The sequence below is a fragment of the Cyprinodon tularosa genome, unplaced genomic scaffold (assembly GCF_016077235.1).
Source record: "Cyprinodon tularosa strain WSP-4 unplaced genomic scaffold, ASM1607723v1 ctg1000, whole genome shotgun sequence".
In the NCBI taxonomy this organism is placed as follows: Eukaryota; Metazoa; Chordata; class Actinopteri; order Cyprinodontiformes; family Cyprinodontidae; genus Cyprinodon; species Cyprinodon tularosa.
Window position 1 is genome coordinate 72,433 of NW_024037784.1, and position 22,523 is coordinate 94,955.

The 22,523-nt window shown below is 36.7% G+C and overlaps 1 protein-coding gene across 2 annotated transcripts in view; it reads right to left on the reverse strand.

The window, feature by feature from the left end:
• The window catches only part of homer2 (homer scaffold protein 2), a 35,195-nt gene that overhangs the window by 7,760 nt on the left and 4,912 nt on the right, over positions 1–22,523 (reverse strand). Inside the window, exons 2-7 of one of the 2 annotated variants that reach the window (XM_038275015.1) lie at positions 14,618–14,774; positions 7,541–7,672; positions 7,224–7,316; positions 6,613–6,749; positions 2,327–2,483; positions 1,666–1,776 (exon numbers count right to left, since the gene is read on the reverse strand). In XM_038275015.1, the coding sequence (XP_038130943.1) occupies positions 1,666–1,776; positions 2,327–2,483; positions 6,613–6,749; positions 7,224–7,316; positions 7,541–7,672; positions 14,618–14,774 (787 nt within the window). Of the gene's footprint in view, positions 1–1,665; positions 1,777–2,326; positions 2,484–6,612; positions 6,753–7,223; positions 7,317–7,540; positions 7,673–14,617; positions 14,775–22,523 lie in introns of both variants that reach the window. The other variant, XM_038274931.1, reaches the window with a different exon arrangement.

A 22,523-nucleotide genomic window follows, 5' to 3' on the forward strand; every position in this document is an offset into this window, starting at 1 on the left:
GGAAACCACATTGTAGGATTTTTTAAAGAATTAATTTTTAAATTATGGTGGAAAATAAGTATTTGGTCAACCAGAATCCAGCAAGTTTTCTGTATAAAAGACACCTGTCCGAAGCTTCAAACCGTCACACTCCAAACTCAACCATGGCCAAGACCAAAGAGCTGTCCGAAAAACCAGAAAGAAAATTATAGACCTGCACCAGGCTTGGAAGAGTGAATCTACAATAGGCAAGCAGCTTGGTGTGAAAAAAAATCAACTGTGGGAGCAGTTTGTAAGAAAATGGAAGACATACAAGACAACTGATAATCTCCCTAGATCTGGGGCTCCATGCAAGATCTCATCCTGTAGGGTCAAAATGATCATGAGAATGGTGAGCAGAAATCCACAAACTAAACGGTGGGACCTGATGAATGACCTGCAGAGAGCTTGAAAAAAAGTAACAAAGGCTACCATCAGTAACACACTACTCTGAGAGGGACTCAAATCCTGCATTCCCAGACGTGTCCCCCTACTTCAGCCAGTACATATCCAGGCCCACCTGAAGTTTGCCAGGGAGCATATGGATCCAGAAGAGGATTGGGAGAATGTTATGTGGTCAGGTGAAACCAAAATAGAACTTTTAGGTAAAAACCCAACTCATTATGTTTGGAGGAAGAATGTAGAATTGCATCCCAAGAACCCCATACCTACTGTGAAGCATGGGGGAGGAAATATCATGCTTTGGGGCTTTTTTCTGGAAAGGGGATAAGAGAACTAATCAGTGTTGAGGGAAGAATGAACAGAGCTGGGGTCATGTTTCCTTAGATTTTAAGCCCAAACCTCCTTCAATCAGTAAGAGCCTTGAAGATGAAACATGGCTGGATCTTCCAGCATGACAACGATTTCAAACACACCACCCCGGGCAAAGAAAGAGAGGCTCCGTAAAAAGCATTTCAAGGTCCTGCAGTGGCCTAGCCAGTCACCAGACCGCGACCCCATATAAATTTGTAGAGGGAGTTGAAAGTCTGTGTAGCAAAGTGACAGCCCTGAAACCTCACTGCTGTAGAGGAGATCTGCATGGAGGAATGGGCCAAAATACCAGCTAGAGTTTGTGCAAAACTGATGAAGACTTACAGGAAATGTTTGTAACATAAACTTTATTGGCAAAGCATTAAGTTTAAATTTAGTTATTGACCAAATACTTTTAAAAAACTTTTTTTTTCATTTTGTCTCTCATAGTTGAAGTGTACCTATGATGAAAATTACAGACCTCTCTAATTATTCTAAGTAGGAGAACTTGCACAATCAGTGGCTGACTAAATACTTTTTGGCCCAACTGTAAGAGGTGTGCGTTGACACAAAGGGGCAGTGAAATGGTCTAGGTTTAGCTAGACAGAATCCACATACAGCTGGGAGAAAAAATAAATTACCACCACCTGTGGTTTCTTATGTAGTAGTATGAAAATCTCTTGAGAGGTTAAAAAAATAAATGAATTAGTTGCAGCAACTTCAGAGAACTGGAAGTTGGAGAGAAAACCTTAAAGCTGTAATTGCCTTCATGCAAGAGGATGGAGTAAATCACAGTGCTTTAAGTGGTAATAAACCACTTGTTGTTTTTATAAGCTCTTAGAGAGACGCCGACTGTGGAGAACGAGTCTGTTTAAGATGGATGTGCTTTAGTCTCACCTGCTCTTTCTCCTGCAGCTCTGCCTCTAGCTCCTTCACTCGAACGGCCAGCTGGGCGTTTTTCTGCTTTTCCTGATTGGCCTCATTGCATTGGGCCTCAAGTTCTGCAATCTGAAAAAAAAAAAAAAATAGCTTTTGTCTGCAGAAATGTAGTCAGGGAGTATACCCAAGGTTTCTAGCATACACCCACTTCTGAAAGCAGTTGTCAATGATCTCAGTCTCAGTGTCAGATTATAGCTCTACGGGACAAGCTGGGTCACAGTGAAAGCTGACAACTGATTAATGATCAAGTAAAATGTATGTTACATAAGTAAAATCATGGTTGCAACACGTGCCCAGCTGTAGAAACACAGAGATTATGACACTGAGCTAATTCTATTATTGCTACAGGGAAAAGAGTGGCTAATTAAAAGTATGGGACTTAAGTAATAATCGTTTCTCCTGTGTGAGGGATAGAAGTTATATGAACAATTCTCTCATCCTATTGAATGGATTATAATTACCATTATTGATGAGAATGTAATCTATTAGAGACGGAGAGTGATTCAGTTGTCTATTTTCCTTGAGGCAGAGATTTAAAGCAGGCAGCTTCTCGACCAACAGGATTGATGAGTTTGTATACACGTTTAAGCTTCCCTGCAGGATAGTGTGAGTGCGTTACCTTTTTCCTGAGTGTGTCACTCTCTTCTTGACAGGCAGTAAGCTCCTTCTTCCAGCTTTCTACATTAGCTGAGGACTCCTGCAGTGCATCCACCAGTCTGGCATTATTTTCTTTTAAAGTCTGAAGCTCTGTTTCATACTTCTTAGTGGTGGTGTTACTGCCAGAGAGGAGAGATGGAAATATCAAGGAGTGTTATTATTCATCAAGTTAAACCGCTCAGTGCTGAAATGGTCGTGGCTTATGGGCACAGAGTTACATAAAATTATTTCATTTATCAAACAAAAGAAAAAGTATGAATGCTTTAAGCTTAGACCATGTTTTCTATTGAAAAATGGCTGACGATGTTTCGATACATTTACTATGCATCACTGTGTGTTTATTTATGCATGGCTGGTTGATGTGTTCAACTCCTCTTTAAAGAGGGACTGGGATGCTCCTCTGCATCTGCAATCCTCAGTTTCTTTAGTCCTGTTTTCCACAAATCCAGATCCTACAGTCCCGATAAAGGAGAAAGTCCGAACAAGATGGGGTTCAAAGCAGAATTACTCCAGAAGCTGAAAGCTTCAAGTGAACAACTTTTTTTAGGATAATCCTGGTCTCATTCATGAAGAGTAAATTGCTTTTGAATATCATTACAAGGACGCTATCTTTATTATGGATCCCAAAGCATTTGCTTTATAAGTACAACTGGATATGAGAAAAGCAGAGAAAATGCTATTAACTCTAAGCCATAAATGATTCCCAAAATGAATAAAAAATTAAAGATGAATGAGAAACTAACTTGCCTTATGAATGCATATTTTATACATCATTCTGCTAGAAAAAGTCCCCATGTTTGTTTAAATATAAGAATTTCTGCAGACAAATGTGCAAGTTTCATCAGTACTTCATGTTGCAAACTTTTCCACCGATCTGTTCGACAACAGGATGAAGAACGTACAATTAAAGAAGCAGCGGCTCTTTTTGGTTGCTGCCTATTATTTTAATTGGCTCTGCCACCCTGAGGCCTTCTAATGCAGCTGGTTCCACATCTGGTGTCTTATAATTATAATTCAGACTCTTGGTATCAGGACTGAGGTCCAGATAACCTAACAGGAATAACCCCGTTATCAGAAGACAATCAGAAATGCAGGTATTTGTGGATAAGTTAGCTCCCATTATTATACAAAAGAAATGTTTAATAAAATAAATGAAAAACACTGTAATTGATGAGGAACAGCTGTCTGGAGTAAAAATAATGACAAATCCACCTTTGCTACACTATGTTGAGATAAAGAGTTCATGAATTTGTATGCCACTACATTAAAAGTGTAAACATGGATTAAAATGATCAGACTCATGATCCGTTTTACATATATTTATCATCAAGTTGATGAGTGAATTATCTTCAGTGAGAAGCATCTTAACGAGGGAATGAAGAGAGAAAATACAGATTTCAAAATACATTTATGCTTACAATTACAACATAACCAATTTAAACAGAAATTAATTGCATTGGAACAATTTAGCATTATTCTATTTTAATTATTAAGTACAGAAACAATAAATAAATAATGAAATGAAAAAATATTAAACCAAGCAACTGTAGGGTAATGTACAAACATATTAAAGGTATTGTGGAGGATTTTCACAATTTTTTTTAAAAGACCCACCCTCGCCCGGGAGGGAAAGCCTATTAAACACGTGCAAGAGCATGCAGGAGCCCATTTCTCCTCATGCACAGTCTGTTTAAAAGCTGCTGTTCTCATAGATCATACCAGCTTACCGTGTCCCAATGTCCACCCTAATTCCTAACCCTTCAATCACTATATAGGGCGGGGACCATATAGTGGACTTTATACTGAACTCGGTTAACTGACTGTTCAGACAGATGATCACTACTTTTTGCTTCCTGCTGGTCACGTAACTCCTCCTCGACCACGTGGTGCCTGCGCCATCTTTGTTATTAGGCCGCTGTGACAGCAAATCCCATAATTATTATGAGATATATCTGCCTCTTCTGAGGCCTTTCTCTTCTGTCATACACTTCGTAGACACTTTTTCTCTTACAACCCTCGGCCATTTTCAAAGAACCGTGGTGGGAAAGGTGAGCTTCCATGGCTGTCTGAAACCATAACTCACCACAGATATACGCCTGAAAGTGCGCATGCGCAGAAAAAGATAGCTAACTGAGCGAGCATGTATGACGCCCTAACGTAAACATATCACCAGAATGATTGACAATTAGGAGGGGCACTAATTTAGATTATCCACCTGGAAATAAAATCCTCTATACCTTTAAGAAAAACTGTTCAGGATGTTTATAATCTGCACATATTTAACAATTTCTATTCATTATATTTAACATCATTATGTTACGTTTACAAAAAAATGGAAGACTCAAGCAAAGCCAAGTCTTAGCCATTGATCCAGGTCACTACTGACAGAGAAAAACAGTATAACAGTGTACCTGACCCGGGTCTGCTGCCAGACCATCAGGTCTATGGAAACCAAATACAGGCTTCATCAGAAGCAGTTCCCAGGAAACTGCCCGGGACCTTTCTCACCGGGAATATCTCGACACACAGCTGCACAGTTGGCTTCGAATGGTTCCCGTTTTCAGAGTTTAAAACTGAACAAACAGCATGAGAATAAAAAAATAATAATAATTGTACTAAATAAAGTGGTTTTTTCCACTTATTTCAGAAGCTTGAAAGTAAATTATTTCTTATGAATTATAAGTGTTAAATACAAATAGGTATAAAGAACAAATCAAGTTGGGCAACTAAATTCAAAGCAGGTTGGTCAGGCTCGTCTTTTTATTCCAGATGAGGGTTGAGGTTCTTGTGAAGGGTTTGGAGCGTTTTAATTTTTACAGAAAATATGAGTCAGATTTGGGCAGCTCATAGAAGTTACGCCCTTTGACATCACCAGGTCACATGACCCAATAAGAATGAGAACTGAGTAATGCATATAGCCACCTTATTATAGGTTCTTAAGCAGGACAATAACAAAATCATCTGTCTGGATGACAGCATTGGTATGTCCAAAGTTCTAGACATGCAATAATTAACAATTAAAAAAAGAAAACAAAAATAAATGACTATTCATGATTTGAATGAGGGTCATTCCACAAGTTTGCAGACCTTCAAACTAGCAGAGTGAAATTATTCATCTTAAGAAATTCTGTGATGTGTATTTAAATGATATTTTTTTTATTTAAAAAAAACTGTTTTCAAATCACCACATTAATCTAGGATCTCATGAACATCTACAGAGTAAAAAGGGTTTCAGCCCAGTTTAAAGCTATTTTCTGAAGTTTAGGTCTGTTAAGTAAAATGTTTGCATAAATATAAGAACGCTGGGATTTGTAGTCCCTAAATGTGATAAATCCATTTAAACTACATAGGTAAAAATATGGTGGAATGGGTTAATCCCCAAAACTTTCTTTGGAGACAAAATGTGTCTGCAAAGCTTGTTTTATATTTAAACACAATTAAAAACAAAGTTTTCTAAAGCAAATCAATGTTCAGTTCAATCAGAGCCTCCAGCAGCCAAAACAGTACAGTGAAATCTGATGAAATTCAATAAAATAAAAATTTTCTCCTTTACAAATGGCTCCCACTAGCATAAAAAAGCACTAATAAAGTGTGCTTGCCTTGAGATTCAATCTCTAGTTTCTTAAAGGTTCGTAGCTTTACTCTATGTTCTCGGCCTCCAGCTGGTCAGTGCAGGCGGCTAATCAATCCCTACCTGTGATAATGAAGGACGCTCTATGAGCTCTTACAAGTTGGAATTGCTGCTTTTGAATACAGATGACTTAGAGTCTGAACTTTTTTAACTGAGCAGAGCTGAAATTATTACATTGGAATTTAACTTAATGTGGCACCCGAACAACATTTTTGTGAATTTCCTTAATAAATACGTATAAATAAAATTGAATCAAATGGGGAAAAAAGTGCTAAATGTTGGAAAAACTGTAAATCATATACCCGCCTCAAGTTTACATTTGATCACCATGTTTACATCACTGCTGCGTTTTAGAAATGGAAATGTCTTGAGAGCTGTACTGAATTAAATGTAGTTTTATACACTCTGTGTACACAAAATGACAAGGTTTGTCTATGTTTAAGTTAAAATAAAGATTGTTAAAAGTAGCAATTATCTTTTACCTTTATATAGTATAGGCATAGCTTATGCCAGTACTATATAAATAGAAATAATATTAGATGAGGAAAACAATGACTCACTGATGTAACAGACAATGTTGAAAAGTTCTTTTTTTTCTCCATAAATTAAAACGTTACCTTTGTTCTACGAAGCTTTTGAGACGTTCATTTTCACTTTTCAGCTGAGCAGCTTCTGGACTGAAGGAGATTTTCTCATCATCCGTCCCGTTGATGCTCGACGCCTGGTTTGATGAAGGGGTCTCCCGTCCAGACTCCTGCTACAAGAAACAAGTCAAATTGTATAAGAGATGAGATTTCCACTACGTTCTCTCTACCAAAGGGGGTTTGGGTGATATTTCAGCTGAACATTGTAAAGAAGCTGAATGTGTAAGCCCTGACAGAGGAGAGACAACTTCTGCCAGCATTTATCATGTCATACGGCCTTGCAGCTCCATGTGTCCCAGGACTGAGAGTGAATCTTACCATCTGGACACACTGTTCGCCTGACAGCCGAGCTGGCAGCAGACAGACAGACTTCTCAACAATGTTTCTCAAAACATCTCATCACACAAAGCTTATCTTCCAGATATCTGGCCTATTATGAGCTTTCGACTTTTAATTCTTATGATATATGTTTGCAAATCTGTCTAAACCACATGCTTTCATCTGAGGTTGGATAAAAGATTTCTGTTGCAGCGAGTTGTGACTTTACAGGGAAGAATATGTGAAACAGCTGAGGGATTCCTTACCTGGGAGTGGTTGCTTAATGTGTCCCCCTTTTCTTGCGATTTGTCCTTTGCCAACTTGGCTGCGTCTTTTACTTCCTGGAACTTCTCTGCAAACTGAAAGCATAACAACCAAGAGGTGTAAAAAGTGACAAAACAAAGCAATACTAAAATCACTACTTTAATTTCTTAACACCTTAAATGATTTGCCCTTGAGTGATTTTAAAAAACTGTATACACAAGTATAAATCTACAAAAGCAGGTTTATTTTAACCCAAGACAAAGAGCTGTATCCAAAATATTAAAGCGTTTGTGAAGACAGAAGAAATGTTCAATGTCACCTTTGACAGCTGTTGCTCCGAGGCAAATCCCAGTCCAAACACAGTGTTGGCCCTGCTGTCCGCCCACTGGCCAAACTTCTGGGACGTCTTTGTAAACGTCATGTTCGGTGTGATTGTGCTATTGATAATAACCTGATAAATAATAAACACAAATTAATATTATTGCATTTCATATATCAAACAGCTGCTGTACTTCTTTATTAGATCCATGCTCTTCCCTTAATAATCAGTTGAGCTTCCACAACAGAAGCAAATAAATATAAGCTGAATTTTCAATACTCAAGCATACAAAAATGAAGCATTATGATTGCTTCTGATGCGTGACACACATTCTGTTCTTCTAATAATATGTTCTCCTGTTGCTGTGAAGTAGCAGGTAGGATAGTGAGAATATCCTGCTGCAGTAGTAGACTGAGGACATTAGGAAATTGACTGGTAAAGAATAAATCACCTGAACATTTATGTTTTGCCCAGCAGACAAATCTAAAGTTATATTTAAGCAGAGATATACAAATAAGCCAAAGACGCTGTAGACCAGAACCAAGAACCCATCTTCACTACGATTATCTAAAAACGTACTTAAAAGAAGCACATGTTAATTACACCAACAATTAAGAAACAACAGAAGACAGATTAATCACAGTGCAGGCCTGGTCTCATAGCAACATGGCTCCGAACACCAGATTACAGATTTCAAACTGTTGATAGACTCGTGTCCTTTTCTACGCCCCCACCATCTCCCTCTTCATCCTTTCAGTGGCCAAAGCGTTCAAAACATTTCCACTGAATCATTGCTGGACACACAAAAACAAATGAGGAGCATAAGCTTAAAATAATCCTCCTGACTTTTAAACAGATCATCTTGTATTTCCCATATACCGAGAAGCCTTTTATCAAGCTGTCTGATCAAAATGAAAACCATCTCTTTCAGAGGTTTGACCAAAACAAATGTGACCCAGTTTAAACAGCAGAGAAACCTGTGTCAACCCTAAACACCACATCTCCGTTTAAAGCTTCCAAGTGAATATTTAACAGAGCTCATTGTGCTGTTAAGATTAAACTTTAATTATCTTTGTGTAGGTAATATATAAATAGGACTGAGGCTGCAGGCTATAAGAACAGGTAAACAGACTAGTTTTATTCTAGTGCTTCGTAAAACAACCTTGATATATAAATGAATCAGTATTAATGTGTTAAATGTCCAATTATTTTTAAGACATTCAAAAAGCGCATTAATATTTATATAATGCATAAGGGAAAAATAAAACCCTTTTAATAGGAAAATGTCTGTCAGAAAAAGAAATATTTTATGCACACATAATTCCAACAATGTAAATGTCAAACATTTTTTCAATTCACTAATCTAACTCACTAATCTAAGTTATGTTTATTTTGGTAAATCATCCATATGGGAAAGACAAGAACACATACTACTAACAAGAGGGTGGGAGGGAACTCTTTAAACTCTTTTGTTATCTTTGTACAAGTGTTCAAATCAGAAAAATGGTTAAAGAAATTAAAGTGACCAAAACGACAACAAAGCTGGATAAGGTGTTAATCATTCAACAACAGCACACTTAGCTGGAAGCTTACGGAGGTAGAAACATCCCAAAGAGGACTGCAGTCAAGAGTGCAAAAAAATGGTTTTACCAAAACTAACAATCCACATTCTATAGATCTAATTGAGAAACTGGAAAAAAAGCATTTTCTGCTGTTCCACCAAATTTATAGGCTTATAGAATTTGATAAATGTCAAACAAACATAACTGGAACAGTGTAACTTGAAGAAACCAAGCTGGAGCATTTTGACTTTAAGTTGGTCTGCTTTAAAAAAAAAAAAAAAAAAAGAATAACACCCCCACTTGTGCAATTAATGGCAGGTCTGCGATGTCTAAGAGTTTGTGTAATTGGTAACGGCATAAAGCATCTAGAACTCTTTAAATATAGGCACAATTAAATAATCTGGTGAAGGACTAACAATGAATAACTTCTGGGGCCATAAATCAGAGGCAGACCGAGGACAATGTTGCATGCTCAGATCTATTTGTTTGCTTCAACCTAAAGTAATTTTTGCAGAAGAATACGTGTCATCCTACATGCAAAAGAGGATTGCATAGCAGTGATCTCAGAGGAACAAATGACACTGCTGATTTTCTAAGAAATGATTTCTTCCCCACTAAATAGACTGTTTTACTTTTCCCTCCATTTCAGATTATACTAGAATAATAAAAGATTATTTATTTCAAGACATTTTAAACATATTTCCTAGCGCAGCAATATATGGGAAAACCTTGAGACCGTTACCATTTATTTTAAAAACTTCAAGTCAAGTCTGGTATGTTGGCCTTGTGACTTTATTTTAGCATGTAGGTGAGCAAGCAAAAGTGTGAGAGGAAGGGGTGTGAAGGAGGGTGAGTGGAGTGACGCTGACAGCTGTGTGGATGGTGAAATGGGCTGCAGATCAAGTGGCACGAGGCACAGACAAGATCACTGCTGGCTGGTCCCCCGAGATCCAGAAAAAAAGCTTTGATTTTCAAGTCGTCAGAGAAAAAGTTGCTGAAAAAACTACAGGATATATAAAGGTGTACGACTGGAATTGCAAAACATGGAAGGATATTTTTTGATAAGAAAGAAATGACATGATAGTTGAACTTTTCAAAATGCCTAAGAGGGAAAAAAAAAAGTGAAACCCAACAACTGGCAGAGTATCTTATTCCAGGATCATAGAAGCCAGGCTGCAAAACGTGTCACTACAGCATGACAAAGTACAAACAATGAAGAAACTGTCAGAAAGGAAGTCATAGTTATACCCAGTAGGAAATAACTACATAAAAACATTTTGTTGTTTTTTCCATATCTTTTAATCTTATACACAAGGAAGGAATGAAAATGTACTGGTATGCCCACATGGCTCTGTGGTGGCAGTGACGCAGGTTTACTTCAGAAGGTACATTAAGTTACAGTCAGCGATGGGATCAAAATCTCAGCTCATTAAGATCTAAATGAGGGTGAAAGCTCATACATTATGCATCTTTCAATCCGTTTAAGTGGGAATGTTTTCTTGCTTAAGACCTTCTGCATACAGGTAGTGGAATCGACCAATCGTGCCTGGAATGTGAGAACATCCTTTCTTCCGCATTACCTGCATTACCTACATTCCTTCAGTGAACAAAGCTGCAGAGATTTTTGAGGAACCGTGCAGAACTCTAGCTCCAGACAGAAAACAGTAAATCTTTTTTTGGATAATGTAGCATTAAACCTAAGAGGAAATTCAATTTCTGAACATTGAGCCGATAAAGTGCAGCTTGTTTATTTGTACATGATGTTTCAGATTACGTTGTTCTGCTGCTGCTTCAGAACAACTATTACCAGGCTCAGATAAGCAATAACCAAATTTTATAATTATTTTGCGATTTAACGGCTCTGTGTATACACTCTTATAAGAGCCTGGCATACAGTAAAAAACTAATGCAGCTCCATGAAAAAACAAAACAAAGATCCTAAACCTTTCTGTTAAAACAATTTAAAAAAACAAAAATTAGACACATTTACCAAAAAATGCAGTACCAGAGTCTTTGACCAGACCAGATTGCATCATGTATTTCACCTCAGGTCACTGGTTGAACGTGACACATTCAAAGATGCAGCATCTATGAACTTTCAGCAGGTGTTCTGTTTTTTTTTTCCCTCTCCTTTCAGAACTTTTCTTCCTTAGAGTAAAAAAAAAAGAAGAAAAATTCAAGAGCTAAGTCCTCCTACTGCAACCATGTTAACCGGGCATTTCTTAGACTTAAACAACTTTTATTATAATTTTATTGTCTTTTATTGCAACTCCAAGACTTCCATCTTAAATGCTGCTACAGGAAAACAAGAGGAGCCTGCTATGATTGGGAATTTAAAAAATAAGAATTTTTTTTTTATCAAACTAGAGGGGCAAATTTAAACAACTTTAAATTGTTGCAGAAATGCAAAGATATGAGAGGTGGTTAACTTGCATAATAAATTTGTGTATTTATGTGCAGGGCTATATAAACCTATTACACACAGAATAATGCATGAGTATAGCAAGTGAATTCTACTGCACAGTCACAGCATCTTCTAGGTTGCTGTTTGAGTGGTAAGATTCAAAATAGTGACAGTAAAAAGTGCTGGTGTATTCTTTCACTTGGCGTAGCATCATCAGTAAGATGCCTACACATCATGACTGGACAAATATAAGCTGATGGTCTGTCACTGTTCTTGCATTCAGCAGAACTGATCATTAGTCTGGACAGACATGCCCCCCCTGTAGCTACAGTGTACGAACTAGAAACTATATTTAACATTTGATGACTCAACAGTTCCTTACATTTGGTCGCTTTGCTCGTAGGGATGTCGCATTTACTTAGTAAACAAAAGATAAAATCAGAATCTATACAAGTCATCTCGTTTTAAACTGAGATAACATTTCACAACTCTTTATCCTCATACTTAATAGTTCCCTTTAGGATTCTTACGTGCAGTCTCTGGAGGCTACAGGAGGGTGGGGGACAGAAGAGCAGAAAACAGGACTCCTAAACTCCATTTATAAAGATATAGGGGATCTTAAGCTGCATTTCCAATGCCTTGCATGTTTCAAGTAATAGTATAGAAAAACCCAAATAATTGTAAAAATAGTAGGATAACGATGGAGAGTTTTAGTTTCTTTTTACAAAAATAATTCTGAATGTTTTTCATGTACCCCCCCTCCAATTTCAATATTCCATAATAAAACAAGGTATAACCAACTGAATTTGCAGATCAGTAACTTGCAAGTAATTTAATCTCAGTATAAATCAATTTTTCTTTTTGCCAAGGCCCCCAGATGTTAAATAAAGAACATTAATGCAGTGACGGTGTCATAATAGCTAGATAAAACATCAAAAATGTCAGGGTGAAAAGGTTTACGGTAGTATATTTTACAGTGGGACTGAGAAATGTATGGGAGCAGACAATTTGACTGCTTAATCGATCAATAAAAGGAAGAATAGAGTATACAGTAACACTACAACTATATAGCTGTTAAACTAAACTAACAAATCAGAGTTTTTCATTAGGGAAGCAAGCCAAGAGGCCAACAAATCTATTTTTTTGGAAAAAGTAGCATGAGGAAACCTATGGTTAAAAAAAAAAACGTTTAGAAAAATTGTTTACAGCAAGTCAGCGATTATAGTTAGCAGCTCCAGTCAGATAAAATCTAACATGAGCCGTCTATGGCTTACAGGCAAATCAACATGTAGCACAACCCCTTAAAAACACCAGGTCTCATGTTAAGTGAGACTAGAAAGTGGCAGCATCATGCTGAGTGGAGGTTTTCCATCATAAGGTTGTAAAAGTCTTGAGACTGGGTTTAAAGAATAATCCTCAAAAAGTGCAACAACTCTAAAAATACAGCCACAATGGAGTCATTTAGATAAAAACATAATCCTTTGTAAAATTGCTCTAATCCAGTGATTCCCAACCACGGGTACTCGTACCCCTACTGGTCCACGTGTGCATTGCAAGGGGACCATGAAAATATTTTATTTCCTGGGTAGCAAAAAAAAAAAAAAAAAAAAGGAATGGGATCTGTTTTGCTTTGTGAGGACCCAATCAAAACATAAAACTATTTTTTTCAACCAAAAACTTTTTCTTTTAGTTCACAGACACATCTAAACCAAGCAGAGGAACAGACTGGATCTAGAGAACAGCCTGCGATCAGCTGTTTTCCAAACTGAGCTATCAGAGCTCATCAAAGCAGCTCAGGGGTCTTGATGAAAACAAAGTATTAATTAAGTCAGTCTGACAATAATTTTTGCTTAGTATTTTGTTTCCAAAAGTTTCATAAAGTTTATATGTAATTATAGGGGAGTTACTCAAAGGAGCTCCAGTTTTATAAATACAGATTTTATGGCTTGATTCTATTTTGATTCCTTACTAGCTTCCATGCAACATACTAATGTCTTTTATTTGAGATGGAAACAATGAAATGCCTAAGAATTAAATGCTCATTTTATAATTAGTTATTGTACATTCCACTTTTGGACATGGTTTTGATTTAGAGAGGTGCTCATGGTAAGACCACACGCCCAAGGGATACAAAAGTCAAAAAAGGTTGGGAAGCACTGCTCTAATAAAAGGCTAGACCTAGACCTAAATATGTATAAAGAAAAACAAAAAAATACACTTTGAAAACTAATAAACTACTTTAAATGTATTCTTAGTTTTTAGTTGGTCAAAGACATAAAATCCAATGGGGTATGATTGTGCTGCAATAAAATATAGATATAAGTTTTTATCATTATAAATCACTGTATCTACAAAGAAAAAGTTGCATGTTGCCAGGATTTTTTAACAAATTCCAATTCAACAATAAGAAAAAAAAAAAAAAAAAAAAGTCATACAGGGCAAATTTTCAGAAATACGAGATCTAGTCTGTGGGATACGCTCAGGTTTGTGTTTATTGATCACTTACTGGAAGACAGCAGGAAGTGCTTTCTGTGCAATTTCCACTTTCGAACAAAACCACCCTGGTAATCCCAGTCCACTGTCTCTCAAGTTGCTCTGCATGTACACTGGCGATTTAAGGCTCAAAGCCTTTTGCTGTCTCAATGCTCCAGTATCACACAGAGAGGATTGCCATGGAAACTAATCATCTACCCTTTCATGCAGCTGGTAGGAATAGTTTAAAAGTGAAATATACTCATGTGGAACAACTCATAACTTGAATGTTTTGATACTGAAAAATTAGATAAATGAAATATAATCAAAATGATGAAGTAGCATCCTGAAAGCTAAAGTGACCGTTCTACAGTAAGCAATGCTCAGGATATAAGAGCTTTTGTCAAGCAGTTGTGTAATTATTTTTAATGAAAAAAAGGACCAGAAGGATAAACAACAATAAGAATATATGGTGCTAATCAGTGGGAGCTGAAAATCTACAATTACATTACTTAATGCGTCATTCTGTTCACTTTTAGATTTAGGAACATAACCTCCTCTTTGTCTCTAGAAAGCAGCTGAAATGTTCTCCTATATGATCGCTTTACACAAGGACAGAATATACACAGCCACACACACCTTGGATCCATCCACGCTGATGATTCGATAGCTGTTGCGTGTGCTGTCATAAAAATAAGAGACGGTGACGGCCTGCTTGCTGGCAGGAACCCAATTCTTCTTGGTGCTTGGATCGATCTGGAACACATGGGCCCTGGTGGTGTAGATCGGCTGCTCCCTGCAGGGATGAAAACAAAACACAGTGACCACATTAAAAAGAGACTTTAGGTAACCTGTAGATATGTTTCTCAGGTTAAGATAAGACCCACTGATAAATGACTCATATCTTAAACAGTTTCTTCTACGTGCAAAGGTACACTTTCCTCCAATGTCTCCATCTCAGCGTGCCTTTTCTTCAAAGCCCCCAGAGCGGGTAGGTGTTAATGTAACACAAACCCTTCAGTAAATCCTTACAGATATTCAGATCCATTAGCACATCAACACACTTCTCCATCTCAAAAGGTGTCAGTAACATCTCTTTTTGTATGTCAACAAAAAGCTGCCCCCATCATGTTTGCACCTGCCTTTGTATCCATTTAGATAATTACATTAAAAAGGAAAAAAAAATTCCTGAAAGCCATCACTAAAAAGTTTGTCAAAAGGGACAAGCAATTTCCTTTGTATATATATATATATATATATATATATATATATATATATATATATATATATATATATATATATATATATAAACTAAATTTCTTTATTAATGCACAATTACTCCTCAACTAGCACAATATGAAAATATTTTTCAGCAATCATTTGAATTATTTCTACCTTTAGATCAAAGATAGTATTTAATAAATTTCCAAACTGACTTCAGCTGTGCCTTGTTACATCATTATTCAGCTTTGCCCTAATCTAACCTTTCGTGAAACAGGTTTTCATCAGTTAAATCTCTAAAATCTACAATATACAACAAACTGAACTGGCTCAATGCAAAAAACAGAAATCTAGATAAGTCATTTTTTCTTAAAATAAGTTAATATTTTTTTTCAAATTGAGGAGGTAAGTGAGACACTTTGACAATGGAACAAGACAATTTACACTTAACAATTGCATTGTCATATTTCAAGTGCATATTATCCAATTATCTTATTTTAAGAGAATATTCAGTCCATTGGCAAATCAGCTTATTTACCTACTCAAATGAAAGGTAAATACATTTAATTTAAGACATTTTTACTTATTTCTAGATGATTTTTGCAGTGTAGTGAGGACAATCTTGGAAGAGTTGGGTTGGAGGAACCCTTAAAGTTGCATCATTTTTCTTCCAGAGTTAAGGCCTCTACCTCTTAGCAACAAACCATTTTCTGCACTTGTTAACCATGGGGAAAATTTAAGACTAACCACTTATCACTTTAATGACCCCAGGATATACTGTCATTTCTGGATACATTACCTTCTTCCTCTGTCAAGCTCTCCAAAATAACCCCACAACATATAAACATCACCTGACTAAGTCTTATTATGAAACAAAGAAACTGAAAGCATCTTGAAACACCACATAAAAACTTGCCTCCTCCCCTCTCGTCTACCTTGAAACTGTAGAGATTAGACTTGTGGAGCAAATGTGGTCTCTTTCAAGATATTATAAAGGTTTTATAAATGTATTATAGATCTACTAATTTTGTGCACAAACATGGAAGAGTTTGTAATTCTTCATTTTAAATTTGAACTGAATTGAGGCCTACTGTGCCATATTTGTGCACAGCAAGTGACATTCTCAGTTTTCTCCTGACCAAACAGACGCTGAAGCACAGAGTTCACCAGTGGAGCATTAGAGACCTATTGTTAGTTTATTATGGAGGGTGGATCCAAGCAAGTTTACTATGAAGTGTGGCTTTCAAAGGTGAGTATAAGAGTCTTTTACGGTCTTTTGCAGTAAAACTCAAAGAACAAGGAATGACCAGAGAGAGCCTGGATAAGAACTTCAGATAGATCACTAAAAAACGTAATGGGTGGAGTTTAAAACATCTGGATGAACAGTAAGGCTGTGATTATTTTTCAGCAGTAGAAGTGCAGTAAAATGGTTTTAGAACTAGCACAATTTTGTTATTTCTTTAAAAAAATATAAAAATCTCCAATATATATATCCACTTGGGTATATTAAACAGCCCAATGAGAGTTTGGTCCCACCCATCTCGTTACCATTATCTTTATACAAGGGATTCAACAAAAAAAAAAAAAAAATACAAATATACAAAAAGGCTGTCGGTAGAAAACCCTACAGTATGAAAGGAAACAATGCAATTTTCTATTACATTTTGATGCATGAGGGGTGAAAGATCTCATGTGAGAGATAAAAAGAAATCTTGAGAAAAATGCAGATTTTCATATAAAAGGCAGATGGCGGAGGGTTGAGACTGTCAGTTCAGTTACAAAGCTGTTTAAATCAACTAGCAATGGTTGTTATGACATGTTTAGCATAGGATCTTTCCACTTCTTAGGAAAAAAACTACAGATGCAACAATCAGGCTCCAACTGTTAGATACTTGTTTTGTTTAACTATATTTCTCAAAATTTTCATGTTATGCAAACCTTGCTCATAAAGGAGATAAACTTACCAACTCTGCTGGTGTGAAGTCAATACATTGTTGTTGTAGTATTGCCCTTATTTATGCATATGAAAATGTTACAATACATTTACTGAGCAATAAATATGTACACAAGATTACGTGAAACCAAACTTTGTCATGTCGAAAAGATTCTGCAAGCAATCCCATTTCAGGAGAAGGGTTAAATCTGTGGCGCTAAAAATAAAACAATAACAAAGATTGTCCATGCATTCATTTTCTCCTGCTTATTGCGTCAGGGTCATGATGGGGCCGGTGCCTATCTCTGGCAGGCTATGGCCAACAGGCAGGGAAATAGACACAACCATGCTAAAACATGCACACAATTTCATGTTTTCGAGACGGGGAGAACATGCAAACTCCATGCAGAAAGACCCCGGGCCAGGACTCAAACCCAGAACCTGCCTACTGCAAGGAAACAGTGCTACAAACTGTAGAACAACCAGTTTGAAATGCTGAATATTCAGGAGCTAATAAAGCTTTCCCTTCCACTGGGATTATGGTTCTCTGAAAAATTACAGCCTAATAAATTTGCTGCTCCCTTTAAGCCTAATCTCCATCTTCATCTGCTTTGGGAAAAACAAAACGCATTATACAAATCACTGCTGTTGCTCCACCAGCGAGCAAATGCACACATAAAGGCTGACCTTTGCTGGGGCTACAGTGTCTGAAGCAAGTTCACTCTGGCAGGAGAAGACAAGCGAGAGGCCAACGCTGAACACATGGCTGAACTTATACAACGGTTAGTGGAATCCAGTGATCTGATTTTTGGGGGCTAAAAGGCATTAAATTAATTGATTTTTCCTGAATCAAAAAACTGAGGATGTTTTCAACAGAATTCTGCTCCCAGTTACTGTGGAGTGCTCTCTGTCCCCATCTGGTGCTTTAAATAATTTACAGGTGTCTGTGTTTCTGTGAGAGGAGGCAAGTCTGAGTTAATCTACTCTGTCTGTACATACACTCCATATTCAACTCAAGCTAATACGTAGTCATGGGACATCAATAAAGCTGCGTGCATAAAAAAAACACATTAAAAACAACTAAGTGTAAATATAGGACAGGTTAACTTAGTCAAATGTGTTCATTTAGCCAATAGATTATAAACCTTTACTTTATAATCCAATTTGAGTCGACAACACTTAAGATTTGATTTGCACCACCTTTTTATGTCCCTAAACATGACATTTTCCAGCACTATGATTAGCTTAAACAAAGACATTTCAAAATGATCTGAGATGACACCATGTACGAGGAGAAAGTGTGAATAAAAGCACAAAGCTTTCCTTTTTTTTTTTACTGAGACTTTAGAAGTTATTTTAAAGGCACTTAGTCACAGTCACATCGTATTTCTGTCATACATGTTTTTTTTAAAGAAAAAAAAAATATACAAGTGAAACTGGTTCCAACAAGATTCCAGAGTTTAACATTTCACTCCAGGCTAATTCCCTAAGCACACTTTGCTCATCCATCAGCTCCGTAACTTTCCTGACTGAGAGGTAAACTGAGGTCAAAGAGAATAAGTCAAGATGTCAAAATTCAAACCGAGCCTGTTTGACAGAAAACCTGCAGCTCCAGAGATGGAGGCTGCTTATTTCCATTTCCAACAGCAAGTGAACTGTATCTGACTGGCAGGTTATACAACATATTAAAGATAGAAAATAAATCAGCAAATGTTATTCATCCCTATTTAATAAATAGGTAGGGAAGAACATGAAAATGCATTAGTGTATTGAAAGGATATATAGAGACACTAATTCTGTGGCCGTTAGAGAGCAATTACAATATCCAGAGATCACAGGTCAGAGAGAGCATGGCTAAATGCTGCTAGTAAATATGTTTGGTACTTTAAATGTTTAAAAATAATAATCAGATTCAGATAGAAGTAGATTAACAGAATCATCATATTATATAATAAAAGATCTTCATTTGTCTCCCTGTCACTGGGACATTTTAAGGTGATAATAGCTTTTTATCTTATTATCTGTGAGCAAAACAAACCTCTACATAAAAAATAATGGCATAGGTGAATGAAATATTTAAGAAAAAATAAACTAGTTCCAGAATACTAATCTTATTAGACAAAGAGAAAAGGCCTTTTTCCCCATTTTCTTTTACATTTACACATAAGTTTAAGAGTCGAGCAAAACTGTCACAAACAGAATATTAAAAAAAAAAAGTGCTGACCAGTGTCTGACCTAATATGCCTTAGAAAATTAAGGGGGGTTTATTTTCCCACTTCAAGTAATGAAATAGAAAAAAAACGACATAAGTCAATGTTAACTTTAGACTGTTTTATTGCCTGCCCTACGACAGAATCGGCTGGCTTTTCTATAGGAAAGAAAAACAGAACATCTTCTGTTAGAGAAAGAAAAAAAAAGAAAATATATTTCCAGTTAAATGGCAGACTTGAATGCCAGCTATAGAAAAGATGAATTTTATAGCTTTGAATGAGCAAAATAATCATGAAAGAAAAGGCCTACTTCAATCCAAGTGGGATTTCAATGTAATAAAGATGCTGTTCCTCTAATGAAGTCGGGAAGTTGAAAGTCTTGCCCCCAGATACTTCATGCAATAACTTCACTGCAGGATTTCAGCAGAATGAACAGTTCTGCATTCTGATTTGATCATTTCATAGAGCATGATTTTGCTGATTCATAAGACCTAGTGATACTCCAGAAATGCAAAATAAAAGTTCATCCTTTGCTACCATGATTACTTTGAGCATTAACGATTTTAAAATAAACTTGACCATAAATCAAAGGAAAAAATCCAAATATAGGAAGGGTAAAATGCTTCTTCACCATCCTAAATTATGATTGGGCTTAAAATATTTAATTGACCAACATTATTATATCTAGAAAATAGAATTAAAGTAAATGTAATACGATACACTAAGTAAATAAACAAACTAAACCAAACTGGAAGAAATATTTTAGGATGAGATCTTACATGATTCTTTTAGCAAAAAAAAAAAAAAAAAATTCTGCTAATTGCATATCTTATTAGTATGACCTTCCCACATACGGCAAAGTACTAACTTAATATGTGGTGACGCCCCCAATAATCTCCCTAATAAGGCCTGTGCATATTTTACGGTTGACTGATTCTTATTGATAGCATTTGACGTGCAGAAAACATAATGTTTCATTTTGTTCCTGTTGCAAAGCTAGATCACACCGAGATAAACGTAATGACAAAACATTTCAAATGTATTCTGTCCATCTGAAATCAGCTTCTCCCTGCCTGCTTTTCAGAGTAGCACCAATGTAGCCCTCCCCCTGCTCAACACATTTCTACATTCAGCCCTGGACTGTGTGCGCTGTCGAGGATGTTGTGAAACGCCCACTTAGTTTTATTTCAGAGAATGCCCTTTTCACCACTACAGTTATATGGTGGCAACTTATTATGCTGACAAACACAGATTGAGTAACAGACTTGTTTGCCAGACTAAATGTTTGACCATGCATCTACATTTTCTTAGACTTATAAATGAAGAAAAAAAGCTTTCAGGGTTAATTTCTAAGGTAACGCTCAGTTGGCTCTGTGGTCATGCAGGTGAAGAAAGTTAAAAGTTAAGCAACCTGCAACAGAATGCCAAGTATGGACTTATTTAAATTTTGGTCTTTTTTTCCACAAATTTGTCACCACTCCAAATAGCACTATAGCATGAGAATATATCGTCTCACTGTATACGTTTGCATAACTGTATAAGAGGAGAGAATTATTGAATTACACTCATGGCCTTTTGTCTCATCATGTCACTACTTTGTGTACTGATATCTAATCGATTGGATATAGTTTAGATGTCACACATTTTCACAGGAGCAACATAATGACTAAAGCTAATAAACAATGTTTTTAACACCAAACACTACTATTTAATTAAACTGTAATTACTTATATCATGGCTTACCTATATTAAGGAAGAAAGTTATTCCTTAACCACAAGCTAAGTAACCTACAGCATGTGGTCGAGTAAACATTAAAGATATGTTAATAGCAGAAATGTATATCAGATGTTAAAAGACGATGCTTGGATGCAATATTTGGTAAGAAACCACTTTTTAGCTGTCAGAAATGCAGAGATTGATAGATTACCTGCCATTAATACTCGCACCAGATAAGTATTCTTAGTCATAGAGAAGCTAAAGGTGACATAAATGGCTGAGCACATCTTAAAATGGTAAGGAAAAATGAATACAGTCATCATAATGTCCTTATACAAATGTTCATAGATTAACTTAGACCTTGCAAAAGGAGAAAAATAAAAATGTGAGCCTTAAAAAAAAAAAAAAAAAACAACAACAACCTTAACTAACGTTAATTGATAATAATGATCCTTATAACACAAGGAAATACCATCCTCTTCAATACCCTGTATGCTGTTGGTTTCAATTGTGGGAATTGGGGTCAATGACAATACAATTGAATCATTCAGTACCTAAAATATTGGCTAATCCTCAGTTTTATTCTAATCAGGTCTCTTCGAAACATTACTTGTACTGTATTGTAGACACATACATTCCTCTTAAACCGACATATTCTGAAAAATAAACTTTACTCCTTCGGATACCAGTCTGCTTTGGTTGCAGTCATCAGTGACCTTCACAACTCTTGCCAACTTTTGGCGTCATTCTGTATCTCATATTAAAGGCGCCAGGCCAGCTTCACTACAGCAGTCGCAGCAGGCCCCCCACCACCACACTGAGGTGAGATGAAGAGCCCAACTTAATCTGAGGGATCCAAGGAAAAGGGAGTGAGGAAATCTCCCAGGATCCCCAGTATGACAGCAGATGGCCTCCTGGGTTTCGACCATCTGGCAATACAGTGTTCAATCCACCATCAGTCTGTCCCCTTTCCTTTACCTGTTATTGTTAATCCATTTAGACCTGCTTCTGTTCTTATAAGCAAGACCTATAAGAGGGTGGGCCCCAAACCAGAAGCAGACAGAACACAGACACTCCAGTTAGGCTTGAAGTCCGACTCCTGTAAGGGCGGCCAAAGAACCGCTGCCATGTCACAGAGCCTAATCAATAAGTGTTAAGCCTTTAGATGTCCCTCACTGGCCAGCTAGGAGATTATCATCTATCCCGGTGTTAGAGCTGCTCCCAGCATAGCTTGCTTTAAATAGCAATATGCTGATTATACTGCTGGCTGCCTGTGTGCTCAGACTGTATAACAGTGCTTCAGGCAATAAGAGCTTTATCTTTTAGTACAACCAGAGACATGGTGCATTAGGGGCAACACTCTTAAAATACAACTATCTCTCTTACCACGACTGCACTTTCCTCACTCCATAAATGTAATGCTCATCTTCTATGAGTCCCAGAAAACTTTATAAAATGTTATAA